Genomic DNA, 22972 nt, shown 5'->3' with positions numbered 1-22972 from the left:
GCTTTATATTATTAGTATAGATACGTTTGAAACAATAAAGGGCCGCCATTTTCATACAACGCAGTAGCGCATTTTAGGGGGGGGGGACAGGCACAAATGGAACACGCCCAAAGCTTAAAATTGTATGAGCGGAGGGGGGAGGGAGACTTTTTACTTTACCGCTGCCCCTGAAAAAACTTTCTTTGTATCAACCCCTGTACTCACCCTACTTTTTTGACTTCGCGGGAGACCTGGGCGCTCTGTAGCAACAGTTCCACATTTATAAACGTATAAAACAGCGTTTCCAAGTCATCAATTTTAAAAATTTTGTGGGAAAGCTTCCTCTTCCCCCGTCCACGAGAATCCTGTCATAAAGTTATAAAACCACGTCTAAAGTTTAATTTTTAGAAGTTAGAACTTCGATTTCGAAAAATTGCCGGGGATGAGTACCCGATCTCCATTTCTTCCTTTCAGGTTATCAAAGTAGCCTAAGTCTCAAATTACGTTTTGATACTTCAATTTCAAAAAACTTTCGTGGAAAACAGGAGAACCCTTCAAACGCAATATTTCCCCCCATTAAAGATCGTCTAAAATTTCCGATTTAGGACTCATTTTGAAAATTTCCCAGGAAAAGTCCTCGAAACCCATGCTTTCACCTGACGTCATCAACGATGGCAGACAAAGGTGTAATTAGGATTTCAATTTTGAATAATTTCCGGCCCAGACTCTTATTTCCGCCAATCTTCATTCCTGAAATCATCACAGATGGTTTACAGCTACTTTTAGGGCTTTAATTTCAAAAAATTTCCGGAGGAAAAGTTCTGAACAACTCATCTCCCACATCATTAATTTCGTTTTTAGAACCTAATTTTTTAAAAACATTCTAGAGGAGAACCTCCGAACTCAGCATTGCTCCAAAATTGCTAAAAACCATCTGAGTTTTTGTTTTTCGGACTGTAATATTGAACAACTTCTGGGGAAATTTTTCCGAACCCTAACTTCACCTAAGATGGCTTACTGTATTGTATATTTGAGACTTATTTCGAAAAATTTCTAAGAAGAGTCCCAAACCGCATTCCTTCCCCGTTCACTAACGTTGTCTCAGATTTTCCTACAATCGTGTTTTGGACTTCAATTTCGAAAAACTTTCTGTTGAGCATATTTTCTCCCCCCCCCCCCCACCGACCCAAAACACCCCTTTTTCTAACATCACCGAATGAAGATTTAAAAGAAAAACTTTCTCTCATTTCGTCAAACGGAAGGGGAGGGGGGACAAAAGCTATATTTCTCCCAGGGTGCTGAAGATTATATACTCCTCTGATAGGAAGTTCGTCAAGTTTAATTTATTAGTAGAGCTTGTGGATTGAGCGGGGGGGGGGGGGGGAGTGACAAAAGCTACATTTCTCCCAGAGCGCTGAAGATTATAAACTCTTCTGATAGGAAGTTCGTCAAGTTTAATTTATTAGTTAGCTTGTTGAATTGGGGGGAGGTGGGTTACGAAAATAGAACAAGGCGCCGGTCAAGTGTATTTCCCGGTACACATTTTGGACCCAGTACGCCACTGCTTCGAATCCGAAAATGATAGCATAGCCGGAATTTGAGACATAAGGTTTTTGTTGGCGTTGTGCTGTCATAGTCAAAACGGCCTTTGCTAACCAGAAAATCCACCGCAATCACATCGATTTGTCGAAAATGTCAGCCAGTATTTACTGCGTATTCTTTTAAAAACGTGCAGTTTGAACTATTTAGAATAGTATATTCTAAGTGAACATTGTTGTATAATGAAGCGAGCAAAACCGATAACAAGCTTTTTACCCCCCCCCCCCCCCCAAAAAATGTAAATGACGAAAATGGTTGCTCTAAAAAGAGAAAGTTGACGTCCTCTGAAGAAAACGAAGTACAGTCTGCTGAAGCAGCATTAATTCCATCGAACCCTTCTGAAGGAAATTTTATTTTAATTTAAAAGAAAAACTGCATAGCATTACAGGAATAAAATGTTTAAAAACGAAATGAATCTAGACTGTTCAGTGCTATTTCTGTTACCTTGGTTCGCATTAAAAAGTAGAAAATAAATAAGACTTCTGTTTATAACACTCGAAAATTGCTGTTGCTCTCTCAAATAGATATTTATGTAAATTCTAAAGCAGGTAATAAAATTAAAAATAAAAACTTGAAAGGAGAACAGATGGTATGCAGCTTTGTGCAAATAACTTTCTACCGCCTATATTTCTTCCCTCTTTTTTAATTCAAATTTTATTAACTGCTTTAGAACTAGCATAAATGTAAATACATATAAAAAGCAACATATAACTATAACGATATGAAAAGTAATTTCATTTTTTGCAGGTTATAATCAAGAAGTCTTTTTTTATTTTATTTCATGCTTTTAGTGCGAACCAAGTTAGTGAAAATAGTCTGACCACCGATGAGATTGAAAGTCAAACATCCAGTTCACAGGCGGAAATGGATCCATCTATTAGCTTTCAGGGATGCCAGCTTTTGTAGATGTGTGTTAGCCTCTAAATTAAGCAGTCACACTGAAATGAACGGAACACGCTCATCAGATATTTGATTTTCCCCCCTGATTTGGATAGACTGGTTTTGACTAGACCTGTTGCTAGAAAGTTTCACTTTAAATTAAATGGAGAAAAAGGAAAAAAAAAGTTAAATTTTCCAAAACATTACAAAAAATAAATAAATAAAAAAAATTCTTTGATTTTGTTTTGTTTGACACAAGTATCGAACTTGGGGCACCCCATTCCAAAGTATGTAAAAGTTCACACACACACACACACACACACACATATATATATATATATATATATATATATATATATATATATATATATATATATATAATAAAATAAAAGAAGTAACCCCCCCCCCCCCCGAAAGTCGGGTCTAGCTACGCCTCTGTCCTTCGTCATGCATGGGCTCAAGCCCGCGGATGGAGGGTGCAAGGCCGTCGCTACGGGGGCCGTGAGGGTGCTACACCAGCAGTTTTTCAGAAATGGGGCCGCCAATTTCATTTTAGTAATGCAATAAAAAACAGAAAAACAAGGGCAGTATTTAAAAGTTAAAATCCTTTTTTCCATTTTTCAATTTCATCTATGAATTGCAATTCACATTTACTTTGCTTATGGATGGCAATTCACAATTGTTATGAATTGTAGTTCATAACAATTGCAATAAAAGTGACAAAAAATATTTTTTCAATAAAGTTTTAACAGAAAATGCAATCTTAAAACACAATTTGGAGCATCCAAAATTCTGATTTATAAAGATTATTTAAGTAAAAGGCAAGGGGGGAGGACCTCCTAAATGTGCGTTTCTAACATTTTTTTTTTTTTTTTTTTTGCGAAAAATAAAATATTTAGTTTCTCTCACACAATATCCCTCGAAGGATTCAAACCCACGGTTGAAGACCCTTCAGTTTAAAAATGATATAAACTATGATTCTCAGGTGCCGTCGACACACCAACCTTTTCTACCATTTATCTTTCCTATTTTTTTTTAAATGGAAAAATATCATCTTGAAAATCAGAGTTATGTATATAGAAAAATACACAGGCCCCAGAAATATGCTTTAACTAGGAGACTACTTTTAAGGAAAGTCCGTCCGTCCCCTCCCTCTCCGTCATCATCGTCTAGCATGTCAAAAATCTCGTTTTTAATGCTTCAATTTCGAAAAAATTCCAAGGAGAGCCTCGCTATAACTCCTCCTCCTAAAATCACCAAAGGTCGGTAAAAGTTTCGTTTATAGAACTTAACTTTTGAATAACTGTCGATGTCCTAGTTTTTATCAAAAAAAAAAGCTTACAATTACCTTTTTAAGATTTCAATTTCAAAAAAAATCTTGGTGGATGTTGCTCGAATCTTTCCTTTCCCTAGCATCACCCAAAATCTTTTAAAACTGCGTTTTCAGAGCTAAGATTTTGAAATTTTCCCGGACCCCATCTTCCTAACATAATTGAAGATAATATATAAATGCAAGTTCAGAGTTTCACTTCCAAAAAATTGTCGGTGGAGGGAGAAGGACCCTCGAGCCTCCACTTTCCTTAACATCACCAGAGATCATCTAAAATTGCGTTTTTTGGACTACAATTTGAAAATTTTTCCAGGGGAAAGACCCCATTACCTTATATTTCTGACTCAATGTTAAACTTACAATTAGGTTTCTAATACTAATATTTAATAACCCCCATATGCAAGAAAATCAATCTACTCTCTCTATCTCTCTCTGTATTGATACATATGTGTTTGAAAAAATTAAGGGGTCGCACTCACCCCTCGCCTCTCTAATAACCTCCCTATTCTAACTGAAGTAATGTTAGAAGATATTATTACAGAAGTAATCAATACAGCACCTGGCACTTAAAAATACTTAAATAGATTAATCACCTTTTTTTTACAAACATAGGTTTAGCTTATCTTGTATCAATTGTTTACCATTAAAACACAGAAAAGAATCCCATCTGTTATATTTTGTTTTAAAGAAAGTATTTAATTTCTTTGAATAGTTTCCTCATATTTAAGCGATATCGTTTCCTAATCATTTTTATAAAAATTAGTATCGATAGAAGCTATGCGGCCGCAACATCCCTTTATGCCAGGGCCGACTTCTTTAACCAATCCGCCACAGGAGCAGGTTCAGTCAACGGGACCCGTTATTGTAACGAGATTCTTCTTCCATATGTGCGTCTTTTTAGAGGCGCTATGGGACCGCAGTTCCTTTTCATGGACGACAATGCACCATGTCATCGCACAGTAGCTGCCGAACAGCTCTTAGAGAGTGAGGATATTGAACGTATAGATTGGCCGGCACGATCTACGGATCTCAATCCCATCGAGCATGTATGGGATTTTCTAGGCAGACGCTTGACAGCTCGTACCTTACCACCAATAACGATTCGGGAGTTTCGATTGGCGCTGCAAGACGAATGGGCAGCAATGCCTCAACAACTCATTGACACCCTCATTCTCAGCATGGGCAGACGCTGTGAAACCTGCCTAGCAGTCGGGGGAGATCATATCCCCTACTGAAGACCGGATGTTTCTTGCTGGACACCCATCACAGGGATGTTTCGGCCTTCAGTCGCATTGCGCTCCATGCTACTTTTTCAATAAAGCTTCTTTTTATCCCTCTGATTTCTCTTTTAGTAAGTGTTGCTTACATTACACATGTCCTTACGTATTGGGGATCTTACGGTATTAAATGTTTTGATTTGGAAAGCTTTTGTACAAAGTTATATTGAAAAAACCATCTCGTCCTTAATTTTTGCACACCAGTGCAGAATAAAATTTTATTTTGGCTTTTCAATTTTAAACTACTTATGGTGTGAAACTTCTCTTCCCTATCTATTTTTATCGTCGCCTAAGTAAGATTTAAAATATTTTTACAAATTCTGTAAATATTAATTATTTTTTGTGATTAATTTGTCGTAATCTAGCTAAATTTGGCGTTTACTAAATTATCTTTCATCTAAAATTGTAGCAACGTAACCTGTAAATAGCTTCTTGTAATGAATATACAGCCCCCGTACATTCTGCAGAAGTATATGTTCCCCTCATTTCTGAATGATAAAATTTGAATGGAAGGAAATAAAATAACGGTATACGATTTTCGGGAATCTTGTGGAATATTTGAGAGTTCTCTTTCGATGTCTTTAAAAAGCGTCCTGCATGATAAAAAGTCAGTCTCGAGTTAGTTTTTGCTTGTGAATCATTGCAGTGTTACACTGGAGAGCATTTATTGCTCTGTTTGGTGAAGCCTTTTGAGCTGTATTTTTGCTTATTTGGATGTAAATATGTGTGTAACTGTTGAGCGTACGGTGTTGATTGTTATTTGCTTAATTGCTGATGATTAATTTAGCAGTTGTAAACAATCTTTCCTGTACATAGTGTAAATAAACCTCCTGTGTTTTTATCAAGAACTGGGTCGTCCTTTCAAGAAAGTTGGAAGTCGCACCAGATCCGTTACAATATGTTTTTAAGACGAAGAAGAGCTCCCGAATCTCCTTCCCCTAGGGTTACCAGTAAAAAAGCTTAATATTGCTTTTCTAGCTTTAATGTCGAAAATTTGTACGAAAAGTCCTTAAACACACTCTGTTCCCTTAACATGTCTAAAAAAATATTCATTTTAATCCTTCCAGCTTGAAATATTTCCTTGATAGACAACCCATTCCATCAAAACATAACCTAAAATTATATTTTCAGAGCTTTAGTATAAAAAATTATAGAAAATTTGTATGAAAAGTCCTTAAACACTCTCTGTTCCCTTAACCTGTCTAAAAAAATATTCATTTTTAAGCCTTCCAGCTTGAAATATTTCCTTGATAGACAACCCATTCCATCAAAACATAACCTAAAATTATATTTTCAGAACTTTAATATAAAAAATTATAGAAAACAGCCCCCAAACCCCAACGCGTCTTCTAGCTTCGTCCAAGAAAGCTGGAAATGCGTTTTAAAGTTCTGGATAAGATCTCCGAACACTTTTTCTAATATTACAATAAAAAACGAGCTGATGTGTGCATCACATGGCATTCCTTTTACTCCAATTTAATGTCATTTCCACATTATTGGCAATTTTAAAGTGATTCAATTGTTTACTCTCTAAATAGCACCAACAGTGGCCAAATTGAAACCAAATTTTTTAAAAAAAACTCCCCAAATTTGTCGCCAAGTTAGCGACAAAACTTGGCGACCAAAAGACTGGCGATGTATCACCAAGTGTCCGACAAATTATAACACCACTTGAGTTTACAATCGAAATTAACAATGATTCCCCCCCCCCCCAAAGGGGGCAAAAGACCCTCTTAAGAACATCCGAATGCAACCAAAAGAGGAAGGTGCACAACTAGACCCCACTAGGAGTCTACGTACCCAAATTTTAACTTTCTAGGACATGCCGTTTTTGAGTTATGCGAGATACATACACACATACCCACAGACATACGTACATACGAACGTCACGAGAAAATTCGTTGTAATTAACTCGGTGGTCGTCAAAATGGATATTTCAGGTCTCTGTACATTTCTGGGCATATATCCACGTGTGGTCGGGGTCGAAAAAAAACTCAACACTCATTCGGGGTGAGAAAAATCTAAAATTAAGGCCAATTTTTGATGTGAAAATTTTTTCGCGAATACAATACTTCCTTTTTTGGTAAAAGGACGTAAAAAAGTTGGGGCCGAAGTTTAACGTTGTGAGTTACTCCAAAATAAGAGGGTGATGATTCCCCCTAACCCAACTTCGTCATTTCAAGTATTTCTTAAATATTTAGCGATTATTTATTTTGGTCAAGAAATGTCATTTTGCGTATTTCTCATACTTGTTTCACACCAATATTTCGTGATTCGCCATCTTTTTTGCATCATTAATAGTGATCGATTTTTTTTCCGTTGTAAGTAACTATTTTTATGTATTTATATAAAATCAATGAATAAGTTATGTTCGTTATTTATAGAAAATTTTCAAGGACTTTCTATTATGCAGTTTTTTAAATTTGAGAAAATTATTGTTAAATTGAGAAATTTAATTTGAACTTGTTTGTAAAGCTCCATAAAAGATTAAACAATCAAATTGTTCAATATTATGTGTGCAAACATCAGGTCAAGTAGTATATGTATTTAGTTATTAATTTGGTGTAAATATTGAGTTTGTTTATTGTAGCTGCATTTTAAGAACCATCGCTCTTTTCATGGCTATTTCTTTTTACAGCAAAATTTATGTCACTGTTTATAGCTTTTATGAAAAATGCAAACTTTTCTATTCATAAATTTTAAATAAGTATAAAAATATTCCTATTATGATTAAATATTGTAATTTATCTGTTGCCTTTTTGTTTAATTTGATGACTAAAAAAATGTCTATGTACAATCTTTCCACTTTTATTGTGTAATTTTTCGCGGTTCCAAAAGTTCAGGGACAAGCTGTATAAAACCTTACCCAGAATAGTTCACATTACCGAAGCACATCCACCTTCAAATAGTCCACATTGAGGGACTATGTACGTCTTCCAGTTTTTGCTATCTTCTATGATGCAGCTTTATCTTCTCCTGATGGAAGAAAGCAGTGTCCATGCAAATGTTTTTTTGCTGGTAACAGGTATAAAGTCACACGGAGCTGAGTCCGACGAAACGTTATTTGTTTGTCATATCAGAGTATTGACCAATCGAAACCGTGCATCCTCAACATGAAGTTACCTTCTTTCCAACAATGAAGTTAAAGCAGCAGGCCTTACAGGTGGTTGCGAAAAATGTCTTCCAGGAGTGCTTCTAAAAGCTATACGAAGCGTTGGCAGAAGTGCATAGTCGTTTAAAGTGGCTATTTTGTAGATAGATGTGCTTCGGTAATGGGCAGTTCTCAAAAGGTGGGAACAAAAAAGTTAACTTTGAGCAATTTCAAAAATTTTCGAATTTGATATCAATTTTGCTTTTATTCTATAGTATGCATACCTAGAACACAATATATGAACATGAAAAGACAGCAGGTATTTGTAAAAATTGTTAATTAGCAAATTAAATTAGCAGTCTGTAGGTAACAGATTTTGGACATTTGTTGTCCTGTAGGTAACGGATTTTGGACATCATCATAATGTAAGTTTCAACATTTTTGACAACTGTTAATCTGATTTTTAGCTTTTCCAATGAAAATTTTATTTACTACTTTTTGGATTTTGCAATTTAATGATAAAGAGGATATTAATGAAGTACTTGAATGGCTATACATACTGCTCTTTACATATAATAAAGTTTTGGAATGATTTTGAAGAAGTTGATGAAAGGTAGAAAAAAGCTTCATGGAAATAATTATACAAACTTGTAGTTTGATTTATTGGGACAAATAAGGAATAAAAATAGAGACAAATAAATATGACATATATATTTTTAAAGGAAAAATAAACAAAATATGCTTTGAGAAAGAATGTAAAAAGTGACATCAGTTTTAATAATGGATATTTTTTCTAATGTCATAAGAATTAAAACGATGTCTAAAAAAAATTATTGAAAAAAGAAATTCATATTTCTATTTGGAGATCGTCAAATTATGTGTTTAAAAGAAAGAAGAGAAAAAAAAATTCTAAAATAATAAAAGCGGTTACGAAAAAAAAAAATTGCTAGCGCAGGTGATAAAAGCGACAAAACTGGTGCAGCTGACGATTAACTACATTTGTCAAACTGGAATCTCCCTCTGGTAACCTTTAGCTTACTGTATACTGTGTTGTCGCCAACGGAGGTTTGCTTGGCGATTTTCGCGCAAAATGGCTTTCGTTCGATCACAACCAGCCATGTTTTTACTGTAATTTATGTATTGTTCAATGTGTAACGTATTAATTATGCAAAATACCAATGGATTAAAGAAGATAACATCATAATAATCTTTTTTATTGATGTTAGAAGACAGTGGATTATAAAAAAATTATAAATAAACGGACAGAATTATCGGCGTCAAGATCGTAACGCCATTTGGACATCTCACATGTATGTTTAAGAAAAATTATTTTTCTTCTAAGATACTGCATAAAAGCTTCTGAAAACACTTTTAAACAATTAAAAACTGATTCTGAGGATCGATAAATACCATTAAAACGAAAACATCATATACTTAGTTCTCAAATAATAGCATTGTAAAGATCGTAACTTTTGGACATGCATCAAATTTCAAACTTACTTTTTTCTAAAATCGTTTACAAAGTAAATAATCTGTCTTTACTTTTGTTATTTGTGTAAAATATTAACAAAAAATTATTCAGTGTAAGATTCATGCCTTTAATTTTTTTTTTTTTTTTTTTTTTTTTGAAAGGTATGGAAATAATGAAAAAAAATTTTTTTTTAATGGTACATTTGCTCAGTTAACGTTTTGGTATGTACAAAATTGTGCCATTTAGCAAAGAAAATATTTTTTAAGGGCATTTGAAGAGCTTTTTTTCCATAATTTATGTCAATTCTTGTCTCTATACAGCATTATAATTTACCTCAAAAATTTTAGAGTTAATTAAAATTAAAGTAATTTGGTGTTGAAGCTTCAAAGTTGAAGTCTGTGTTTGCTCCCATCTTTTGAGAATTGCCCTAATGTGAATTATTCTGTGTAAAATTTTATACTATTTCATAACGCTTTTGAGTGACGCTAGTTTACGCGCATGAAGACATCACAAGAGAATTTGCGATAATTAGCTGAGGAGGCATTCAAAATGGATATTTCGGTCATCTATATGTTCTTAGGTACATATGCATGTACAGATGTGCCGCAAAAAACTTGTTAAGTTCAAATTGGGTGATCGTAAAATAGAAATTTAGGTTGAAATCTGATTTTTTTTTCATTATGAATCCTTATTTGTAGAAAGAAAGTAAAGTGAAATGAATAATTGATCCTTTAAATCCCGGATAATCTTATCAATTTATTTCTGTTTTTTTTTTTTTGCCATCGGCCACCGGCATTGGCTACTTGGAGGAAAACAAGCGGCCATCGGCCATGTTTGAACAATCGGCCCATCGGCCAAAAAATGCCATCAGTCGAGCCCTAAAAATTATTAGTAATGCAACAATTTTAATTTATATTAAAAGTGTGTAATTAAATATTAGATGTTGGTCAGAACAAAAAAGAAAATGTCTTATGAATGTGCACTGACTAATACATATTTTTTTTTATTTCTGAATCATGTAACTGTCTAAAACTAGGTAACAGAAGAAACATGAATAAAGCAGCTAATGCTAAATTAACTCCATTAAAATTGATAAAAATGTTAAGTGAAATATTAAATATAAATAATGAAAGAAATTTTAATTTTAAGTCTAAATATTGTAATAACAATATGAGGAAAGAAAGAGTGAGATTTAAGAATGCATTTACTATTTTGAAGACTTTTGTTTGTGCTGATTGAAAATATCGGATATAAATCAAAACAGTGGTTGGGAAAACTACATTTTTTGTAGTGAGCTACAACTAGGGACACTAGCACAAATGTAGCTAACTACAACTACTTTTTTCAAAATGTAGCAACTACAAACTACTTTTGAAATGTAGTCACTACTTCGCTACTTTAAAAAAAATAATAAATAAATAACATACACATACACACAGTTTGAGAATTGAGTAATAAAATATCAAAAAATTGTTTAGATTCATATATAGGCTCATTTGAACATGGAATATTGCTATAAATTTACTTTTTTCTTTCCTTTACTGAAACGATTTGTCAATCCAAACATTTTTTACGATTCGCAAGAATATTTCCTGGAAGAAAGGGTTTAAGGAAGGAATTCAACCTTCAAATTTTTAATCATCTCCTGGCAGTAAATATTTCATTCAAAGAGTGTAACTCGGCTACTTGAAACTGAGATAAATCCAGTCATGATTTCATTAAAATTTTACATAGACATACATATACATAAAATTGATTTAGATGATGAAAAGCATATTATAAACAAAAGAGAAAAACTTTAATTTCCAATATATGAGTTAATTTTAAAGGAACTTATATTTCGTAGGAATTAATTGCTTTTGAGCTTCAAGCTGGGGGGGGGGGAGGACCTGGACGCCATCTTTTCCTTACGTCCCTGATAAAATGAAATAAAAGCATTTTTCAATTTTACCGAATAACCTCAAAAACTCACAACATTTAATAATTGACTTTCAATATGTCAATATATCAACACTCAATCAGTAAAAAAGAAAAAATAAAGAAATAGGGAAAATATACCAAACGGTACTACTAACTATCCGAAACATGAAACATAACTAAAAATGCTTACTTTACTTCAATGTGCAATTTTTAACAACAGTGAACTCGAGATACAACGCAATTCGACCAACGCGAAACAGCTATATAGTGAGTTTTACTCGAGAAACGAATTTTGCAGCTGACGCGAATTCCTCACCCGCAACACGAAAATTTTCTTAGCGGAAGCGCAGGGCTTATATCAACTTCTTTTTTGGGAACTAAATATTAGTTTCGTGGATGGAATTTCCTTTTAGCATCATTGAAAGCCAAAATTTCTCGCACTGTACTAGTCGAAACAACGGATTGTTAACGTACAAATCGCTGCCTTGCATCTTTTTCAGTCCAAATATGAAGTTGATGAAACATATTTCACACATAAGCATGCTGTTTATCTAAAATTTGAAAACGGAGGGGAAAACAAAAAATTTCTGACAAATGAAGAAATGCACAGAGTTTCGATGTGCTTTGTAGAATAAAATTACTGTATCTAATGTACAACAGTACTATTGTTGTGCTGCATTTTATTATTGCTACATACTATACTTATTGTACGTACTGTTTCATTTTATGCCATTCTCTTCCGTTGCTTTTGTGCATTCGAATCATATTTTTATTCAATAATACAGCTTTTTTTAAGAACAATGGGCTAAAACAGTTTGAGGGTTGTTTTCAAGAGCTTAAAATAATTGGCATGTTCATAAAAATTTGTATAGATACCCTTTTTCACAACGCGAAATATCAACCTAGAAGTTTTGAAACGCATCCTTCGCGTAAGTTGCGATTCGACTGCACGTGCATATGACATTGATATTGAAAGCTTTTTTCTTAAGGGGCAAAGTTCGCATGTTCTTTCTTTCTAAGCCTTGCTCTATTTTAGGCGAATATTGGGAAAATGTGAAAGTTTCTATGCCAAACAAACTAATGGCGTCAAACAGATAGAATGTACGGCATCAAAATAATATGTCAGACGTCAGCTCGTATTTTTCAGTATTACGAATCTGATTGATGCAAGTTTTACTGGTGTAAAACTTGCACCAGTCAAATTCGTTTGAAAACGTGTTTTTTTTTTTTTTTTGAAACTTTATTCAAAAGTAGTTTTCAGAAATCGCTACAAATACCTTTTTTTTGTAGCGAACTACTCGCTGCTCTAATTTTTTTTAAGTAGTGCACTACAATACAAACTACTAAAAAATGTAGCTACTACAGTAGCGTCGCTAATTGTGGCGCACAGCGCGCTACTTCCAACCACCTGAATCAAAATATCTGATATATATCAAAATATAGGATATTTTTGATATTTTCATAAATAACACGATATTTTCGAACCCTGTTAGGTTGTAGTGTGAAAAATTGCACCTCAGGTAACTTTAAGCATCTAATTTTGATCGATATTTTGAGCTTAATAATTCTGCAAACGCATATTCACAGGCATATGTAGACAAAAACTGAACTAAAAACTTCAAAAAAAGAGATCTTGGTGAAAACATTTCCATTTTCCATATGATTTAAAAATTGCGTAAAGTATAGTAACTTTTATTTTTTTTTACTTTATATTTTGAAAGACATTCATGTGTGTGTCCCATAAAGTTCTTCAAAACCTACCTCCCCCCCCCCTCCTCCTAGGGATCGTGAATCCCTGCTATATACAATGCTAGAGAAAAAAGGATAATTAAGGCACCAGATAGATGCAAAACGGGAGATTATCAAAACACACTTCTATCTAAAATTTATTTTTAGGGTGGGGGGAGGGTGGTCAAGTTTTCAGCATCAAAAAATTCACTATTTTTACAAATTTGTCTAAAGAAAATGGTTTGATTAAATTTATTAAAACCTTTTGTGCATTATTACGTATGGTTTTAAGAATATTCTATAAATTTTTTATTAAAAAATATCCATAGACAAGTAGGTGACAGAGCTTTTCCAGAGCACCTTTGGAAAAAGATGATTTGCGGTAATCACAGACTGACTCAACTGACATTTACCTGAAACCAAATTCTATTTGAATTTAGTCAAAATATTAATTAATCCCCCCCCCCCCCTACGTTCTCAGACCGTTTTTCTGTTTTACTTTAAAATCTTTGGCGACCATTTGAAGCTAAAAATGCTATTTTTCACGAAAAATTTTGCTATTTTGTTAGTAAATAAAGCATTAAGAAAAAAGAAAAAAACTCACACTCAGCGTAGGGGGGAGGTTTTTTATATGCCGAAAGTGTGTACAAAATTGGAAATGAATTGTTCAATTGGTTTTAAAATGGGAGTGAACACCGACTTTGAAAAAGTGGTTTTGAGAAAAACGCGTTTAAAGATTTAGAAGCTAAAAAGCATCAATTCCAGCTCCATACAAGAGTCTCCGTAGCAGCTTCGATTTCCTCCGCCACTTCTTTTCTCGTTATTTATTTATAGCATATTTAATTAACCCCAAGCAAGCAGCACTGACATTCTAAGCGTCCGCAGCTGTCAGAACTGCTGCATTCTTTGCCAGCCGTCGGAGCTACAGTTTGAAGGAGCAGAGACTGAATGGTTGACAACTTTGAGAATTTTGCTCGAAACGACTTGAAATTTTGGGAATATATTTTTGAAATGTTTAACTACAAGACAAAACAAAAAAATCACTTTTTTACAACTGAACCCCCTCCCCCCCTCTAAGATATAGCCAGTGATGTAGTTAGAAGGGGGAAGGGTTCTTTAAAATACTTGGTTTTTTATTGTAAGAATAATGCAAATGTAATGTAAGTTGGTCAAACCACCTTTTCTTTTGGTCAGTCACCCCAAACCACAAGATGAGTTCCCCTAAATACTTTTTTTCCAACTTTAGAACCAGATATAACTTAAATGATTGTCTAAACTTTATGACAAAAAGATGCATACCTCAGGCATCCTGCAATAGTATGTCTCACGGAAAGATTCCGATCAATAAGAAGAGGTGCAGCTATCCTTACAGCTTCACTTTCCATCAGAGATGATATGAAACTTGGATTGCTGGCCATATTTGCAATAGTGACCGCAGCACATTCCTTCTCATCCCCTTCACGACTTTGTAACTGAAACATAACATCCAATATTAATTCATTATTAATTAAACCTGAACTATACATATACTCACATGGTACTATTCACATCAATCATTTACGTTAAAATTGATACTATTGCCAAATAGAAATTACAGGGGCAAATCCAGGATTTTTTTCTCACAACCTATTTTTGGGAAAGTATTGTATCAATATTCTATTTTTGTGAAAGTTTTTTTTTTTATCAGCATTGATTTTGTGATCTTTTAAAGGCACGTTCTAATTTCTGTCTCAGAAAATTAAAGCAATTTAAACTTTAGTTTGAAAAGTGCAAATGTCATTAACTAATATTTCGAACTTTTTTTTTTTTTTTTGGGGGGGGGGGGGGGGGACCTAAAAGGTAGGGAAAATATCATTGTATCTCAGCTCAATAAGCTTTGTACTATATACAATTCAAGAAATCACCATCCCCTAAAACTGATGCTAAAAGATTGCTTAAAAGCAATTTGGCGAAAAACAGTGAAACTTGAGTTTATGAAAAAGTTGTGATTGTTCATGTAAATAATCTTAGCATTTTATTTTATGAGTAAACTATGTTTTAAACAGAAAAACATGTTTTCCATTTTAAAACACAGGTTTTTGTGAAACTTTCGTATTTTAATATTGTTTCTAGAATGTGTCGATTTTCAAAGTTAGTTTTGTGAAGCAGCTGATTTTATAACTTGATTTTTGTGAAAGTACCGATTTTAAAATAAGATTTTTGTGAAAATACCAAAAAGCGGTAGTAAAATCAACCTGTATTGGGCCCTTAATTAAGATCTCAAAATCTCTCAAAACTTTTTCATCCAAAACTTTCCAACATGAGCAACAGCAAGTCTGGCGACTCTAGCCCTGACAGTTAATAACTTGCTTGGGGTCTTGGTTTTGACCAGAGATACACAGAATACTCGGTTAGTATTTTGTATACTGCATATTCGGCAGACAAACTGAATATTCAGTTCAGCCGAATACTATTCGGCAGCCAAATAGTAAACAAACTTAAATGTTTGATAATTGGTAAACATATTTTTTATACAATGAATGAAAGTATTAGTACCATTATACAAAACTAATTCATTGTTACTTCTAATTTTATCACATTGAAAGTAATTATAATGTAAAAGAAAACACTCAAATGTTAAATTTAAGTTTGTTTGCTTTTCAATTTTTCTTTCAAACTTTATGACACATTAGGGTAACAGCACCAGTAACAGACAGTCGTTAAGCAATAAATAAATACCTTTGTGCCGAGAAATAATAGGAAATATCCAATGTTGTTTAGCACAAATAAACAGATTTCAGAATACACGTGTTTCGAGGTTTCAAGGAAACCCTTTTTCAATTCAAAGGTGTGAGCTTCTAGATGTAAAGACACCCAGTAAAAGCAATGAAAATGGACAGCAGACAGTTTAAATATCAAAATAAGCAATAACAAAAGCAAAACAAGACAAAACGGAACTCAAAGTCAAGATTTGTTCATGATTCCCTCCCAGAGAAAACCCTTAAGCAATTAATTTCAGTAAAAAGACCCATAAAATACATGTTGCTGTCAAAATGAAACAGCTTATTAATAAATTAGCAATAAATTTATGTCCGAAAAATTTTTACTACGAATCAACTGCCACATTTAGCGAAAGGAAGAATAAACATAATTCAGGAAAACAGAAAGAGGTTGGAAAACAACAAAAAGTTAAACAAGTACAAAATAAAACATGAAATGGAAACGTAAAGACAGAAAAAAAAAAGAAAAAAGTTCCAAAGAAAGACATTACCATAACCACCTACAACGCAACGAAGAAAAAATATGATATCAAAGAAAAGGGGCGAAAATTCTGAAATCTGTTTATTTGTGCTAAACAACGTTGGATATTTCCTGTTAGACAGTCGTTATTTTGGATAAAAATAATAATTTTAGGCGGGTAAAACCGATGTTGCTGCCAGGGCTGTGCAGAGTCGGTCTGATTTTGGAGTAAAGGAATCAGCCATTCAAAAACATGCCGACTCCGGGTTTCTTTTTTTTTTAAACACGCTTTTATTAGCTTCACCTGTATGTATGGATCTTGTGACAGAATCTTGCAACATAAATTTCAACTTAAATTTCGCCCACTTCTTGCGATCAGATTCTTTTGAAATTTGGCATGCGACCTCAGACCCAAATCCAACAACGCGAAAAAGAAGAATGTTTTTAAAGAACATTAAAAAAGCTCGCAAAAAATATTTAAAAATATCTATGAAAACTTGAATTTTCTGCATCAGATAAAATTTGTTCCACTGTTCCAAGGTAATTAGAACATGAGTTATAATTGTTTTCAACTAATTTCATGACAAAATTTAGGTGAGCCTTCAATTGCAATCCATTGCTGATCAGGCCATTGTTGAACGATACATTTATTAAAATGTATCTCAAATTTTCAAAGTAATATAAATATGATTTCCACACACGTAGATCGATGACTGAGATGGATTAGCTGGATTAGACAATTACTCGACTGGCAATTTATGAGCACAGTTGAACATTTTTAAAGCTCGGCTATTTCATTTTAAGGAGTATAATTATTCTTTTTTGAGTTCAAGAGAATGCATTTCGAATACTGCTCATGACCTTTAGTCGCCTTTCAGTGGCGCCGACTTCATGGGCCTATAGGGAGCCTGAGCACCCTCAAAAGTTTATTTTGGGGGGGGGGGGCAGAGCTCCCCAATAATTTAAGAAAAATATTTGTTTTATTTAGCTTTCTAAAATCAGAAAATTATGTTAGTATTTTTTATTTTCCGTTTGAAGATAGTTACATTGTAAAATACTTTCAGTTATGAGTTAACCACCTTGCAGTTTATGACGAGATATCTCGTCCATTTAACATGTAATTCTGGGACTGTCCAACCGCAAGAGCTTAAAACAAATAAATATTACGGTAGTATGCAGGTTAGTTGAAAATAAGTGGTGTAATTAATGATAGTGTTACGGTGCTTCGAGCACAGTTGGAATTTGTCCGAATGCGTGAACCTTGGGTGAAATCTGTCGCTACCGGGCAGAGTAGCAGCGCACATCTAAGTGTTGCTGATCTGGAAAATATATATGAGGGTTTGATTATGGAAGGCGTGATAGTTTTGAATACTTTTGGAATTTGTGTTTAAAAGAAAAAGAAACCTTTACAAGTTGCTGATCTTTCCCTTCCTCAGAATACCAAAGAAGTATGAAAACAATGAAGACAGCTCACAGCACACTTTCAAAACCTCAAAGGAATACTTCAAATTACATTGAGGTTTGTGAAACGGTGCAATCTTGCATTACTGAGCGGTTTGCATAAATTGGACTCATACAGGTCATTGCAGTTGAACAAGAGTGCTAGTTTTAAGTAAAGAGAGGTGAAACAAATGTTGAAATATCAAACGTATTTTTCAAAAATAACCTAGACATTGTGAGACTGCACCAACACTTGAATATGTTTTAGCCGGTGGTCTTAAGAAAACATGCTTGATATAAGTACATTACACAAGGGCCTGCAGTTGGAGAAATGTTATTTGAAAAGCTGCTTATGTGTGTTAAGCTGCTTGAAGTAGTTACAACAGCAACAGCAGAACGATCATTTTGCGCTCTATTACGTCTGAAGTCGTATTTCCCATCAACAGTCGAGCAGAAGGGATTGAACAACTTGGCTGTTCTTAATACCCATCGAGATGTTTTGGATGAATTGGAGGTTCGACAAATCGTCAGAGACTTCAAATTCAGTAATCTAGTCAGATGGTCAACGGACCACCCCCCTCAAGAAAAGTTTTTTGGTATGGCAAAAGTTTTTTTTTTCTCTCAACTTACAGCTTTCAAAAATAGAAAGCACAGGATTTGATCAGCATCTATTTGTTAAACAGTAAAGAGGAGCAAATCAGTCCTTTTCGATACTTTAAAAATAGGATTTTAAAGTTATCTCACATTAGAAATCCCAACTACTGGATAAATTGATTTTCAAATTCAATTTCTAACGTTGTGTGAATCTTAGGTTTACAGTAAAATACAAAGCAAAAGTGTCATAAAAAGGAAGTATTGTTTCAATCTCTGTTTAGGGTTTTTTTCTCTTTCCCATGAGGGGAGGGGGTTGAAAAAAAATTAATAAATGAAGAAGCCGGAGTCGGACGTTCCAAGATCCAGGAGTTGGAGTTGGGTCATTTTTCTTCCGACTCTGCAGCCCTGGTTGCTACAACTCATGAATACGGTGAAACCATCTAGTGTTATCAAAGTGAATTTAAGGCGCCAGTTAGTATTTATAAGGCAGTGGTGGAAAATTATGAACAGCCACCATGAGGTCTACCAGTGTTTCATGTTCATTTGAATTTATTAAGGTTTTAGGTCTAAAAATAAAGGACTTATGCACATTTCGAAGAGAAAAGGGGAATTCTGTCCATTACACATCCTATCTGTTTACTGGGTATCATCAGAATTATTGGTGTTCGTTACTGGGGGTCAGACCTTTTTTCAAAATTGAGCAAATAGAAATAGAATTAACTAATTAGAGGATCCAGAAGCAGTCAAACGTTAGATGAGATGTCGTTGCATGAGAGAAAAATAGTTTTAAAAGTCTAAATACACTGAAAAGCTCAGAAAATTGTGTTAACCTGATAGCAATGTCTTAAGCATATCTGTTTCTGGTGCCGTTACCCTTAATATCACACAGTAAACATTTTTTAAAAAAATTGAGAGAAAAAAACACTGCAATGTTTAGCAATTAAATATATTAAATCAATTTATAACTACTTCAGAATTAATTGCTAATTTTTTGCTTATAATATGCAGTTAAAAATATAACATAAAATAAACAAAAAAGGAAGAAAAAAAATAAGAACATCGTTAGATACAGTAGAGAACCAATTATGCGGGATGTTCGGAACCATCGCTATTCCGGATAGCTGAATTTCCTTGTTTTCTGGATTGCTAAAAATTGCAGTTTGCTTATGGTGTTTAAGACCCAAATTACTATATTATATAATAAATAGTAATACATCTTAAAATATGAAGTAAACTGTTCAGAAATGCTTATAAATAAGAAAGTACAGTGAAGCACCGTTTATACATTTCTCTTTTATATATTTTTAAAATTGATCCCTGCAAATTCTAATACACATTAACCTATACCTATAATACGTTTTTTCGTTTGTACGCTTTTTTCATATAGTCCCTTCAAAAACGTATAAACGGTGCTTCACTGTATTTAAACATTTTAATTGAAAAAACCACTTAAAATCCAAAAAAATTTACATATTCACAACAAGGTAAAAAGAAGGGAAAGAAATCACTACAGTACTTGATAATGTTTTTATTTACATTTTCACAACATGGTAAAAAGAAGGGGAAAAAATCACTACAGTACTCGATAATGTTTTTAAAAAAAAGAAAAACAAGAATGGTAAGAAATGTGTTTATGAATGTCAATGTTTGATTTTTTACTAGTGCATAAAAAAAAGTTTGCTTTTATAAACTCGTTTTTTTCTTTTTCTTTTTTTTTAAATTTCGCTTTTGTAGTTACAATAGTTTTTAATAGTTGCAATGAATTAACATCGATAGAAATTTGCTTTTTAAGTTGTTGCAGCCTTAATACAGTTCTTTGTTTGACGATTTCTAGGCTCCGCTGTGTGAACTATCAGAATTCGAGAATCTGATATTCAGCATTTTTCACGTGATCACTTTTACCCTCTAAAAAGTTTAAAGTACAGCCATTCAACAACAACAACAAAAAAAAAACACATTAGAATATTTCAGTACTTATTAGCTTTAAATTGGAATAAAGTCGAGGAAAAGTTGGAATTTTGATCGGGTTCATTTGGGAAAATTTTTTGCCCTGTATGCTAAATGACTCAACTTTGAAGTTTGTTTTTGTACAAAACTTTGAGTTCTACCCGAGTCATTACTATATTTTCAAAGAAATCGTTTATATTCTTTAAGATATTTCAAAAAAAAATGCTCACTTTTAAAAAACTGCCTAAAATGCGCATTTTTAAAAATAGCCAGAAAACCGAGCAAGAACTTCCCAGTTTTTCTGGTTTCCCAGTACTCTGGATTACATAGAAAGGTTCTGTACTGTATTAAATTTTGCAGCATTTCAATTTCTTAAGTTTTAAATTGCATGAAATATTAAATATTGTTAAAAAACAATCTAATTAAAATTAATCATTGTAATCAAATTTTAATGATACTTCACACTCAAAGACAGAAAACAAAAATATCTGGCAATATTTGAATTTTATTCCTCAATTTTAATCATGTTGTAAATGCCAACTAAGAAGTACAACTAAACAACAAATTTGTAAAACATCCTTAGTATAGAGCATGCAAATGAAATTAATGCTAAAAAAATACTACAAAAGGAAAAATATTTTTTCCACCAGTTCATTGGTATGGGTAATTTTCTATTTTTAAACCATATGCTTAGATTTTCAACCTGGTCCCCGATTTTCCCCCCACTTGGTACGTCTTTTATCACTAGTCCGACTAAAAACGTAAAACCAGGGTTGCACTGTATATGCAAATAAGGAGCGAAAAGGCAGTTGATGACACAAGGAAACCATTGTATGTATGTTACAGCCAAAGCATAAAATCGGAAAGTTCGCAAAATGGCCAGCTAATTTGCATTTTGGCCATCATTACAGTAAACTTACCAGCTGCTAAATTCTGATCTTTTCTTTATTTCGGGCAAGCCGGCCAATTTGCGAAGTGGCAAATTGGCCATGGGGGATGATCGGCCAAAGTAGGATGAAAGAACTCAAGAGCAGATTGTTTTACATATTGTTTAAAATGAAGTGTATGATGAGTACCCAAAAATGAGTACTTCTGTGTAGTCTTTTTTTTTTTTTTAATAACAATTGTGTAAGAAACGAGTTCAAATTAGTTAAAAACAAGCTTTAAAAACATAAAAATGTGATCTCGTGTTATGATGTTTTCATATTGTCACTGCAAAGACCAATGGGCGCGTCTCAAAAAAATCAAAAAATGAGTTATTACCACCACAGAAATGCCCTAAAGTTGAATTTATAATATGACCAATTGGCATATCTCTACAATAAATTGGCTAGTTTTTTTACAAGGCTGCTGAGTTGGACTGATTTTGAAACAAAGAAATCAGGGTCGGAAGTTGAAAACTTTAAACTTCCAAAAGTCAGAATCAGTCATTTTCCCTCAGAGCCTACAACGCTACCAGTATTGATCAAAGACAGACTTAGTTTGGGGTAAAAGATTTGGAGTCTACCATATTGCAATTTTCCCTAACTTTTTTTTATAGAACACTCTACTATTCTACTGCGTAGAACACTCCCAACCTTTTGATTTCTATCGGTCTACTTTTTTCACCATATCCAGGGTCGAGTCCTGGTGTTTAATGTATGCATGAACTTTGTAGGTAAATAATTTATACATGACCTTCCAGTTGAGTATTTGGGACGACGATCAAGAGTTAAACTTTTATTAAGCATCTGACCCGATACCAGAGACTCAAAAATTGCTGGTAATTTGACCTCTTGGTAACTTTGATCACAATGTATGCTACAACGCAGTGATGATGCAATCATAACTTTTGTCCCTAACGAAGAAGACAACATAATATGTGACTTATAGCGTTCCGGAAAAAATATTTTTCTTTCTGATTCAATTGTTGCATGCGTAATTACCTTTTCAATGACTGATTCTAAAGTACCGGCCTCAAAATTCATTGGAATTAGTATCTCTTCGCATTCCTCCAATTCTTTAACACTGGGAATTCCAGTAGGATTCACTTTTCGTGATTTGGGCCTTTTTGCTTTTGATTTCCCCATTATTAATCTAAAACAACAGTTAAAGTCAGAAGAAAATTATGTTTTTAACTTTCCTCCACGTTCACTCTAAAAACGTAAACACCACATGGCAGGAGGCAAGAAGACAGATGGCAGCGGTTGCAGTTAGCTTTTAAAGAACTGAACATATTTTTCTAAAGGTGAAGCTAGATTATGCATTTTTTTTATCGGCTTAAAAACTCTTCTTTATACTTAAGAAGCGAGATCTTTTGAAAGTTTTTAGCTTGGAAATTCTATAAAGAAATGATGAAGAATTCATTTGGTACGAATTTCTTCATTCTTATTAGCATTTTCCCATTTCTAAGCCTTTTTGCTCCTCAATAGTAAATATATAAGTCAAAAATCACATCATTTTTATTTATCTCTTTTCCGAGCATATTTCCCGTTATCAAAAGTCTGTGCAATAACTAC

At 33.5% G+C, this 22972-nt stretch overlaps 1 protein-coding gene across 1 annotated transcript in view; it reads right to left on the bottom strand.

The window, feature by feature from the left end:
* The window catches only part of LOC129230571 (HEAT repeat-containing protein 3-like), a 98671-nt gene extending 76044 nt beyond the window's left edge, over nucleotides 1–22627 (bottom strand). The window contains 2 exon segments of the mRNA XM_054864976.1: nucleotides 14574–14746; nucleotides 22400–22627. Coding sequence (XP_054720951.1) covers nucleotides 14574–14746; nucleotides 22400–22543 — 317 coding nt within the window. The 5' untranslated portion in view covers nucleotides 22544–22627.
* Nucleotides 22628–22972: the final 345 nt, after the last annotated feature.

Source organism: Uloborus diversus, chromosome 9 (genome assembly GCF_026930045.1).
Source record: "Uloborus diversus isolate 005 chromosome 9, Udiv.v.3.1, whole genome shotgun sequence".
NCBI classification, from domain to species: domain Eukaryota; kingdom Metazoa; phylum Arthropoda; class Arachnida; order Araneae; family Uloboridae; genus Uloborus; species Uloborus diversus.
Note: the sequence above shows the minus strand (reverse complement) of the source record. Positions and strands in the feature narration are given on the sequence as shown.